General features: G+C 39.0%; 1 protein-coding gene across 1 annotated transcript in view; it reads left to right on the top strand.

Moving 5' to 3' along the window:
- The window catches only part of LOC116316867 (potassium voltage-gated channel subfamily C member 1-like), a 153,233-nt gene that overhangs the window by 77,597 nt on the left and 62,806 nt on the right, over nucleotides 1–12,830 (top strand). The window contains exon 3 of the mRNA XM_039611608.1: nucleotides 882–1,743. Coding sequence (XP_039467542.1) covers nucleotides 882–1,743 — 862 coding nt within the window. The remainder of the gene's footprint in view (nucleotides 1–881; nucleotides 1,744–12,830) is intronic.

Raw genomic sequence — 12,830 nt, 5'->3', positions numbered from 1 at the left:
AACAAGTGTTCTACCGATTGGAAAATTGATCCCTGGCTGCCCCAGTGTCCAGTCTCCATGCCCAAGTGTCTTTGGGCAAGATGTGTTCACTGAAGTATGATTGTGTGTGAATGTTAGACATAAAGCACTTACGTGTAGAAAATAGCTTTTGGGTGAATGAGTGAGTGTGGCACATTGTGTAAAGTGCTTTGAGCACAATATAAGCACTTTGAGTACTCCGGGAGAGTAGAAAAGCGCTATATAAGAATCAGTCCATTTACCATTTATAAGCCAGTGTTCATCAGTGACTCTGTCACAAAAGAGCGCCCTACTGCCAATACAGGCAAAATGTAAACAAAAGAAACAATGACAAAGATGTCCTCCGCTTAGCACATCAATACTGACCGCGATATATTATCTGAAACCCCAACAGTGATTTGAAGTGTTTCACCTGCATTGGATTTGGATTTTGCTAGCGTGTTCATTTTTACTAATTACCAATTTTTTAAAATTACTTTTAGATTGTTGGCAATATGCATGTATGCTCACGCTCATCAGTTTTGGTTTTGCTGGTTTTTTTCTCTAACCCTTAGCCGTAAAAAGCCAGTGGGGTATTATTACTGGGGTTATTATTACCCAAGTCAATAGGATAACTTGAGCACAAGGCGACGGAGGATTATTGAAAATTCAGAGGTCACATTTTCTGAAAATCGTGTGAATACGATACCGAGAAGGAAGCCATCCAGGATTTATACGACAGGTGTATCTGCTGAGAGATAGCAATGTCACACAAAAATGTTGTTCTCAGGTCAACAACCACTTGTCAGGAGCCAGACATGTGTCTGTTGTAATGAATAAATAATAAGATCAATTAAATTCTCTTCTTCTTTTCTTCTCTGCAGATTGTATATGAGGTGGTCACAGACAGCTGGCTCACATATGTCGAGGGCGTCTGCGTCATCTGGTTCACCATTGAAGTAATGGCACGCGTCATCTTCTGTCCTGACAAGGCAGAGTTCTTCCGCAGTGCCCTGAACATAATAGACTTTGTGGCAATTGTGCCCTTTTACCTGGAGGTGGCGCTGAGTGGCCTATCCTCCAAAACAGCCAAAGACGTTCTGAGCTTCCTGCGTGTTGTACGCTTTGTCCGTATCCTACGTATATTCAAGCTGACCCGCCACTTTGTTGGTTTACGTGTGCTGGGCCACACTCTGCGCGCCAGCACCAATGAATTCCTGCTGCTCATAATCTTCCTGGCACTAGGTGTCCTCATCTTTGCTACCATGATCTACTATGCTGAACGTATTGGTGCTGACCCAGATGATCCAACAGCTGCAGCCCACACCAACTTTAAGAACATCCCCATCGGCTTCTGGTGGGCTGTGGTGACCATGACCACGCTGGGATATGGGGATATGTATCCTGAAACATGGTCAGGAATGCTCGTGGGTGCCCTCTGCGCCTTGGCTGGGGTGCTGACAATTGCCATGCCAGTGCCTGTCATCGTCAATAACTTTGGCATGTACTACTCCCTGGCCATGGCTAAGCAGAAACTCCCCAAGAAGAGGAACAAGCACATCCCGAGGGCGCCACAGCCAGGCAGCCCAAACTATTGTAAGCCAGATGCCCTGGCAATGGCGACAGCATCTCCTCACAGGTTGATGGGAAATGTGCTCGGGCCTGGCATGGTGGGATCTGGCAGCATGATGGGTACTGGAGACTGCCCATTAGCACAGGAGGAGATCATTGAGATCAACAGGGCAGGTGAGTAATTGGACAGAGGTGAGCCAAGTCTCTTATGGAGTTTGAAGGGATGTGAGGGGGAAAGTCTTCTTTAGGTGAAGCTGCTTTAAAGATGATACATTCTTCCAAATAAAGACGGAATTATTATCCCCCTATGAAAGATTAAGTGTTTTTAAACAGAGCAAGCTTGTTTAAGGTGTTTTTTTAACATAGTTTTATTTTAGGTGCTTACATTGAACAAAATCACTTGACAAAAAACAAACTACCAGGGTCAACATTATTATTGATAGTAATAATCAGTTGTGAATATCAGCCTGTTGTTGTTACTCTTCTTTGGCAAATCTTCCAAGCTCCTTCAGATTTGATGGTCCTGGGGGACGTTAGTCTTTGGTTCAGTAACATTCACATTTGTCTTCTGTACTTATTCATCAGGAGCGATGTGTGACAAAGTGATGACCGAGGCACAGTTTTACAGCCTACCTCTTGAGGTTTTCTTTTAAAATTATGTCCTTCTCTCTTCATGATTCCTTCCACCTTAATGAGATTCCCAGTTCCACAGTCACTGAGCCATCTCCAGGGCATAATATTCCATAATACTCCCACTGCCATGTTTCACTGTGGGGTCAATGTGTTGCACACTCTTATTTCTCCAAACGTAAGCAGCACTTAGACGAGCTCTAGTTTCATCTCATCTGATTACAAGATTACAATTCCCAGCTTCCAACTTCTGTTGGGCTTGTTCTGTACAATATGAGGGTTAGGGTAATCCCCTAACCCTTTTAATTTGTGCAAATTGGAAGATAACCCTCAGTTTTTGAGCATTTTGAGCACGACAAACCTATCGCACATCATTACACATCAGTGTGCTGTCAATAAAACGGACAGTTTGATGTGGCTAATAATATTGACCCTGGTGAAAAAGGTTAGAGTTAGGAATTTTCAGCTATTAGGAAATTCTTAAATCTCAAAGGGCAAGTTTGAATCTGGGCCGTTTCTCACAGACTGATTCTCATTAGTATTGGTAATCTGCAGGTGGCACTAATTTTTATTATTGTACAATCTACTGTACAATATAAAGCGCCTTGAGGCGACTGTTGTTGTGATTTGGCGCTGTATAAATAAATTGAACTGAAATTGAATTGAACTAATAAATTGCATAGTGTAACTAGAAAGCGAAAATATCAGAAGAAATTTTAAGTGTGCCTATGCCGCTGCTAATCAGTGTAGTTTGCCATTCATACGGCTACAGACAGCAAAACTCAGAAGAGCAGCCATTCTCCACCATGAATTATGGTAAAAACAAACACCGCTCGCGCCTCACAGATGACAGCTTACAGTTTGGGGTAACGATGAGGTGACTTCGTACAGCCCCGATTTGCAGACGCTGTGCACACAGGTTCATGAGCAGAAGTCCCATTGTACCACGGCAGACCCCGTCAATGTTTGCATGAACACGCTTTGAACCATTACATTATGGACCACTTTTCACACATGGTTGGTGTACCCACACAGCCAGCTGTAGCTTTTCAACTCACAGCCCGATACACACCCAAAAAACAGCCGAGAGAGCACAGACTACGCCCGAGAGGCGTGATTGCAGGTGCCGCTCAGGTGGGTCCACCTCCCCTGCAGCGGCACTGCAGACCACGCCCCGCCACACACATCAAACACGTACAATAAATATTTATGCACTTTTGCATTCACTTTTTGTTTTTTGTTATTTTTACACAGTGTTCTGAATGATTAACAATGGTCTACAGCCAATCTTGTGTATTATTATACAAACTTTGGTTGTAAGATGCAGATAACTATTTAATAAAAAGCTAAATATTTTATATGAGAGTAAGAAAGAAAAGTATATCTTTGTGTCCCTTTCCTGTTAATGCCCTACCTGGCCCCTGGCAAAAGCTTTGCTAGATCCGCCCCTGCACAGTTACCAGCTGTCAGCTACACAAAAACAGGAGCTTGGTGTTTATTTGTCTCTCAGAAACAGTTCATAACTTCCCTTCAACTCATTCATGTCACCTAAAGGGTAAACCTGTTTCTCCATCACCAGTTCAGCTCTGATGATTCTGTAAGGACATCTCCTGGTTTGGACCAGCCGCTTCTACAGCTGTGGCTCCAGCAAACATCAGCTGATACTAGAAATTAAAATCAAATGAATTCGAACAACAGCTGATCAAGCTTAAACGTGCTGCTGTGTTTAGCGCGATAAACAAGAGCGAAAAGCCGATCGTTGATCAGTTTCATGATTGAAGTTGCTACAGGCCAGAGAATGACAGGGGAGGCTTCATAAAGACAGAATAAATCGTAATATTTTCTCTGAATGTGGGATCTGACCCAAATAGAGTGCAGTTCATAACTTCTTACCTGAAATTCAGTTCAACTCACGCTCCTGCCTGTTAGCAACCACCAGTCGATCGGCGGTCGCCTCGCCGCCTTGTATGTCTCGTTCGCGGCATGTCCTTTCTGTCACACACTGCTGCCCTCTGTTGTAGCTCCACCACCAAACAACTCAGTTATTTTTTCCACATCGACCAGCATCATCGGCCCATATAAACGAAAAATAAGTCCAGCTAAAACACAGACTGTTGGCGAGCGATCGGGTGGTGAAACATTTCAGCCGCCTCACTGTAAGACAAGTCCGGGTGCTTTTTCACGAAGGGTCGCTAGCGGCGCTAGCTAGCTACCCGGCTATCAAGACATGGGATGTCTTGATAAAACGAGCAGATATTTTAAGTTTACACACCTACATTCTCGCCCGAAAATATCTTAAAAGTTGATTTTGTGACCTAGAAACACAAATAAAAGACGTTTAAAACGAAGAGGTGTCCGCCATGCCATTGTTTAACTCGGCAGAGGGGTGCTATGAATTATGGGATATGGAGTTTTCTAACAAGTATACAGATTTTCAGCCGTACTACTCCCGGTATACCACTAGAGAGAGCCAACACACCACAAATAAAGTCTGTTTCTATGGAAATTGGCCTAAATTTGCACTAAAATCTAAATATTTCAAGAACTATAAAAGTCATAAACACCAAAAGTGTATACCATACTAGTCCAGCTCCAGCCGCACAAAATGATCTAACATATGTAACCCTATTGTGAAAAGTGTTTGGCAGAGAAGCGCGGGAAAATTTTCACTAAAATATTAATATTTAAAAAACTATAATAGTCATAAACACCAAAAGTCATAGCACACCATTCCTGATCCAGCCGCACACAGTGAGGTAACATATATGAAGCTTGTCTCAAAACTGCGGGGCGAGATTCGCTGCAAAATTTCAGGCGGAAACTGAAGAATAACTAGAAAAATTTGCATTTCCTGCGAAAATGCTGTGTGGATGCCTTAACGCTGAAGCTGTCTGCTGAAAAGCTGAAAAAGATGAAAACTTGCAAGAAGTTGTATGGTGGTGAAAAAAAAAAACCCCATTGCCCTGAGCAGGATTCGAACCTGGCCCTCCTCGTCTCAAGGCAGCTACTCATCTCACTGAGCTAAACTCACTCTGACCAAGAAGAGGTGGAGAGACGGACAACTCTGCTGAAATTAGCAGAAGCTGCTGAGAATTGTGCTGATAAGAGGAGAAAAGGCTGAAAATTTTGCAGAAAAGAGGTGAATCAGCAGAATTTCTGCAGAAAAGAGGTAAAGAAGTAGAACGTTGCGCTGAAAAGAGATGAATCAGCAGAATTTCTGTTCAAAAGAGTTTTTCCTCAAAACAGCTGAGATTTGTGCTAATAAGAGGTGAAAAAGCTGAAAATTTTGCAGAAGAGGTGAATAAGCAGAATTTGGGCTGAAAAGAGGTGAAAATTCTGCTGAAAAGAGTTCAAACTGCAGAATTTCTCCTGAAAAGAGTTCTGCAGAACTCTTTTCAGAATTCTGCTGAAAAGAGGTTTTTGCTGAAAACAGGAGAAAAAGCTGGGATTTGTGCTGAAAAGTGGTGAAAAAACTGAAAATTTTGCTGAAAAGGGGTGAAAAAGCTGAAATTGAGTTAAAAAAGTTTAACTGTTAACTGAAAGAAATGTGGCCACAGGCGGGATTTGAACCCGGGCCTCCCAGTCTGAGAACAGATGCTCATCTCACTGAGCTAGAACACAGGTCATCCTGGCAAGGAAATTCAGTGAGGCCACTGATAATATGGCAGAAATGGGCAAAAAATATTGCAAATAAAATTCAATATCTCAAAAAGTATAGAAGTTATGAGCACCAAAAGTCATAGCAAACATTAGGAGAAAGAGCAGAATTTTTTAAAGTTTGAACTGAGAAAATCGGCTGAAAACTTAGGGAGTAGTTAAGTGGCAAAAAACGTAGGGAATCCCCAAGAATAATAAAGGAGTAGAAAAATTTGCATTTCCTGCGAAAATGCTGTGTGGATGCCTTAACATTGAAGCAGTCTGCTGAAAAGCTGAAAAAGATGAAAAGCTGCAAAAAGTTGTATGGTGGTAAAAAAAAAATGTCACCCTGAGCAGGATTCGAACCTGGACCTCCTGGGCGCAAGGCGGCTACTCATCTCACTGTGCCAAATTCACTCTCACAAGGTAAGAGATGGAGAGACTGACAATTATGGTGAAATGAGCAGAAACTGCTGAGAATTGCGCTGATAAGAGGTGAAATGGTTGAAAATTTTGCAGAAAAGAGGTGAATCAGCAGAATTTCTGCAGAAAAGAGGCAAAGAAGCAGAACGTTGCGCTGAATAGAGGTGAATCAGCAGAATTTCTGCTGAAAAGAGGCAAAACAACCTGTTTCTGCTCAAATTTACCAATCCGAGGTACTGCCTCTGTCTGCTTCATCAGGTGGGTACTTGTATGTATTTCTGCCATGGAGCGTTAACAAGAATCTGAGGTCCATATTAGAAAAGCTGCTAAAATCATAAAACTTGCGCTGAAAAGAGATGAATCAGCAGAGTTTCTGCTGAAAAGAGTTTTTTTTTTTCTGAAAACAGCCAAAAAAGCTGGAATTTGTGCTTAAAAGGGGTGAAAAAAATGAAAATTTTGCTGAAAAGGGGTGAAGAAGCTAAAGTATACCAAATCAAAGTATTTGTGCCAAAACATAGTGTTTCTGCCATATTGTGGTACTACTACATTACAACATGAATACGGATTAAAGATGAAAGAAACTGGCAACAAATTCCTCCACTACAAACCAGTCTGATACCACTTCTTTGCAGTGTTCACGTTTATAAGGCACTACCCAAAAGGCGTCACAAGAGGGCACTCCAACACAACAGATGACCTATGTACACTGATGCACTTAGTAACAGTCAGCCTCCTTGAATTGGCAGAAATACTGTGGTTTAGTAGTAATACTATAACATAACAGATATACTGTGATGTTGCAGACATAGTATGTTTTTGCACTACTCATTTGTAGTGAAAAAAATTAGCAATATAAATTACAGGTCTGTGATAGTGTATAAATTTGTAGTGAAAAAAAAGTGTTGAACAAGGTGGGATTGAACCCACGACCTTTGAGCAGCAGAGCCGTGTCATTACTGATTGCGCCACCTGGAAAGGGGACGAGCAGCTGACAAACAAAGACATCAGCAATCAGAAATAGATCGCGGTGAGAGGCGAAAAGCGCAGTTGTTTGGAGTTACAAAACGTCGTGTAACTCAAAAACTAGGAGGGCTAGCAGCATAATTCTTGTACTGGGTGAATCAGCGGACTTTGGTGTACTTTGACTGCGATTTTCATTGCTCTTTGTACCTCCGTCGCGGAGATATGACGAGAGAAGAAACGGCTTCATTTTCGGAGTTTGAAAACTGAGAGGAGGACAGATTTCCACCCCTCAAACAAACATAATTCATTGCTCAATGGTAAGATAATTGTAAAAACTGCTTCCACTGTGAGTGTCAGCAGTGTCTGAAGATATATTGGCACAAGCCTCATGTCCTAACTTTGCTTTGTTAAAGAGATATGGCGATTTGAAAATGCCTCCCGTTACAGAATTTCAGCTCTGAATTTCAAAACCTCCCCATAGACTTTGAATGGGGAGTTGTCACACCCTGTGTCACTTCGAGGCAAATTGCGAAAAAACGGTAAATCTCACAATAAAGATAGTGACATTGTCTGAAAGCCAGCAAAAATACCTACGTTTTGATGTATAATTTGTGGGGGTTGATTGGAAATTGAGCGAGTAGCGAGAAGTTGTTCGGACATGAAGAGAAAATTCAGAACAGACCAGCGCTCACTGTGAGTTAATTGCATAGCAACCATAGCAACGCATGTATTTTCTGAAAAATCACAGTTTTGGAACTGAAAACTTAAAGAGGTATAAAATTAAAATGGTAGAAGGTCTGAAAAAGCTGAATCACACTGGAATAGCCCAATAATCTGAGAACATTTTAAAGTTTGAATGGAGTTTCTGGGTGAAAGTATGAGGAAGTAGTTAAGTTTCAAAAAAAAGCAAGTTTTAGCAGAATTGTGGAAGTTTTCCATTCATTTCAATGGGACAAATTAAAGGAAAAAAGTGTAATATTTTAAAAAGTATAATAGTAATAAACACCAAAAGTCATAGCACACATTAGCAGAAATAGCAGAACAGATTAGAGTTTGAATGGTGAAAATCGGCTGAAAACTGAGGGAGTAGTTAATCGGCAAAGAACGGAGCAACTAGAAGAATAAAGATAAAGAATAAAGAGAAACAGGAACTCAATAGTGTGGAAGCCCTTTGAGGGCATCCACACAACTAGAAAAAGTTTGCATTTCCTGCGAAAATGCTGTGTGGATGCCGGAACGCTGAAGCTGTCTGCTGAAAATGACTGAAAAAGATGAAAAGCTGCAAAAATTGTATGGCAGTAAAGAAACTGAAAAATTATGCTGAAAACAAGTGGAAAAACAGAAACTTTTGCTGAAAAGGCAAAGATTCTGCTTCAAAGGGGTACAGAAGTTCAAATTTGCACGGAAAAGAGGTGAAAGGGTTTCCTCTAAAATTAGCAGAAGATACTGAGATTTGTATTGATAAGAGGTGAAAGGCTGAAAATTCTGCTTAAAATAGGTGAATCAGCAGAATTTCTACTGAAAAGAGGTACAGAAGTAGAACGTTGCACTGAAACAGGTGAGTCAGCAGAATGTCTGCTAAAAAAGAGATTTCTGTTGAAAACACCTGAAAAAGCTGGGATTTGTGCTGAAAAGGGGTGAAAACACTCACAATTCTGCTGAAACGGGGTGAAGAAGAGGTGTTGGGCTGTTGAGAAGAGTTAAATAAGTTGAACTGATATGTTTGGATACAAATACTATGATTTGGCAATAATACTGGGTTTTAGCACAACTCCTGAGATTTGATTGAAATACTATGATTTAGAAGAAATATTATGACTTTGTACAAATACAATGTTTTGGCACAAATACTATGATTTACCAGAAGTACAATGTTTCTGCAAAAATACTATGATTTTGCAGAAATACTATGCCTTAGTAGTAATACTATAACATCACTGATATATGACGATTTTGCAGACATTCTGGTTTTACACAAATACTCTAATGTGGCAGTATACTATGTTTTAGCACAAATACTATGATTTGCTATAAATACTATGATTTGGCACATATACTATATTTAGCACATATACTATAACAAAACAGAAAGTCTACAACTTAGTAGTAATACTATAACATAATAGATATATTATGATTTTGCAGACAGTCTATGTTATTGCACAACTAGCACAATATGGCAGAAATACTATGATTTGGCACAAGTACTATGATTTACTACAAATACTCTTATTGGCAGAAATACTATGCCTTAGTAGTAATACTATAACATAACAGATATACTGTGATTTTGCAGACATAGTATGTTTTTGCACAAATACTACGATTCCGCTCAAATACTACTTAAATTGCAGTAATACTATGATTTTGAAGGAATACTATTATTTGGTAGAAATACCATGCCTTAGTAGTAATACTATAACATAACAGATATACTGTGATTTTGCAGACATAGTATGTTTTTGCACAAATACTACGATTCCGCTCAAATACTATGAAATTGCAGTAATACTATGATTTTGAAGGAATACTATTATTTGGTAGAAATACCATGCCTTAGTAGTAATACTATAACATAACAGATATACTGTGATTTTGCAGACATAGTATGTTTTTGCACAAATACTACGATTCCGCTCAAATACTATGAAATTGCAGTAATACTATGATTTTGAAGGAATACTATTATTTGGTAGAAATACCATGCCTTAGTAGTAATACTATAACATAACAGATATACTGTGATTTTGCAGACATAGTATGTTTTTGCACAAATACTACGATTTCGCTCAAATACTATGAAATTGCAGTAAAACTATGATTTTGAAGGAATACTATGATTTGGTAGAAATACCATGCCTTAGTAGTAACACTATAACATAACAGATATACTGTGATTTTGCAGACATAGTATGTTTTTGCACGAATACTACGATTTCGCTCAAATATTATGAAACTGCAATAATACTATGATTTTGAAGAAATACTATGATTTGGTAGAAATACTATGCCTTAGTAGTAATACTATAACATAGCAGATATACTGTGATTTTACACAAATATTACAATGTGGCAGTATACTATGTTGAGGCACAAATACTATGATTTGCCATAAATACTATGATTTGGCACATATACTATATTCAGCAGATATACTATAAGAAAACAGAAAGTCTACGACATAGTAGTAATACTATTACATAATAGATATACTATGATTTTGCAGACAGTCTATGTTTTTGCACAACTAGCACAATATGGCAGAAATACTATGATTTGGCACAAGTACTGTGATTTAGTACAAATACTCTTATTGGCAGAAATACTATGCCTTAGTAGTAATACTATAACATAACAGATATACTGTGATTTTGCAGACATAGTATGTTTTTTCACAAATACTACGATTTCGCTCAAATACTATGAAATTGCAGTAATACCATGATTTTGAAGGAATACTATGATTTGGTAGAAATACTATGCCTTAGTAGTAATACTATAGCATAACAGATATACTGTGATTTTGCAGACATTCTATGTATTTGCACAATTACTACAACTGGGCAGAAATACTATGTTGAGGCACAAATGCTATGATTTGCTATAAATAGTATGATTTGGCAGATATACTATATTCAGCAGATATACTATAACATAACAGAAATTCTACGACTTAGTAGTTATACTATAACATAACAGAATTTTTAATTGGGCACAAATACTCTAAATTGGCACAAATACCATGATTTGGCAAAAATACGATGATATGGCAGAAATACTATTTTTTAACATAACTAATATCTTTTGACAGAAATTTCTGCTAAAAGGTACTATTTCTGCTTTTTAGCAGAAATACTGTAATTTGGCATAAATACTATGATTCGGGATAAATACTATGATTTGGCAGATATACTGTAATCAGCACATATACTATAACATGACAGAAATTCCTCCACTTATTAGTAATATTATAACATAACAGAAATGTTATGTTTTGGCAAAAAAACATGATTTGGCAAAAATACTATGATTGAGCAGAAGTACTAAGATGTAGTAGAAGTACTTTGATTTAACAGAAATAGTATTATGGAGGAGTAATACTTTCTGCAATCAGAAGTACTGCTTCTGTCTGCTTCATCAGGCTGTGTACTTGTATGTATTTCTGCCATAGAGCGTTAACAAAAATCTCAGGTCCAAAAACCTACTAAAATCCTAAAATTTTGCAGAATTGTAATAAATTAGCAATATAAATTACAGGTCTGTGATAGTGTATAAATTTGTAGTGAAAAAAAAAATGTTGAACAAGGTGGGATTGAACCCACGACCTTTGAGCTGCAGACCCGTGTCATTACCAATTGCGCCACCTGGAAAGGGGGCGGGCGGCTGGAAAAAAGATTGATGAGCAGTCAGAAATACATCGCGGTGAGAGGCGAAAGACGCCGTTTTTTGGAGTTACAAAACTTTGTGTAACTCAAAAACTAGGTGGGATAGAAGCATAATTCTTTTACTGGGTGAATCAGCGGACTTTGGTGTACTTTGACTGCGATTTCCATATCTCTTTGTACCTCCATTGCGGAGATATGACGAGAGACGAAACGGCTTCATTTTCAGAGTTTGAAAACTGACAGGAGGACACATGAATCGGCACAAGCCTCTTGTCTTAACTTTGCTTTGTTAAAATTATTTATGATTTATGATTTGGCAGAAACACTGGGACTTGGTATAAATACTATGATTGACATGAAATACTTTGACTTAGCAGAAATTCTATGATTGAGCAGAATTACTAGGATTTAGCACAAACACTATGATTTGGCTCAAAAACCTTTATTTTTCAGTTATATTATGATTTGGAAGAAATACTATGCTTTGGAAGAATTACCAAGATTTGGCAGAAATACTATGAGCAGTAATAATATAACATAGCAGGAATACTGTTATTTTGTGGAAATACTATACTTTGGCACAAATACCATGATTTGGCAAAAATACTATGATGTAGCAGAAATACTATGATTGAACAGAAGTACTAAGATGTAGTAGAAGTACTTTGATTTAACAGAAATACTATTATGGAGGAGTAATACTTTAACATGGGAGAAATATTGATACAGACACACAAACATACACATACACAGAGCCTAAAGGGAACAGTGGCTGTTGAGAGTCTGGGCTTGGTATATCTAGGTCAGCTAAATTGGCTGCACCTGCTGTAATCAGCACTTACACACACAGACACAGAGAGAGGTATAAGTTTTCTGCAGTGTGATTCTCACATTCAGGATTCCCCTCGAACAAATGGCCATAATTTCCTAACCGTAGGGCAGGGGTGGGCAATTCCAGGCCCCGAGGGCCGGTGTCCCTGCAGGTTTTAGATCTCACCTTGGGTCAACACACCTGAATCACATGATTAGTTCGTTACCAGGCCTCTGGAGAACATCAGGACATGTTGAGGAGATAATTTAGCCATTTAAATCAGCTGTGTTGGTTCAAGGACACATGTAAAACCTGCAGGGACACTGGCCCTCGGTGCCCACCCCTGCCGTAGGGGCTAGAACGGTGATTCTGACACCATTTTGTTCAGAAGAGATGGGGGAATCTGCAGGTCT

Source organism: Oreochromis aureus, linkage group 4, assembly GCF_013358895.1.
Source record: "Oreochromis aureus strain Israel breed Guangdong linkage group 4, ZZ_aureus, whole genome shotgun sequence".
NCBI classification, from domain to species: Eukaryota; Metazoa; Chordata; class Actinopteri; order Cichliformes; family Cichlidae; genus Oreochromis; species Oreochromis aureus.
The sequence above is the reverse complement of the archived record's forward strand: the minus strand, read 5'-3'. Positions and strand labels throughout refer to the sequence as shown.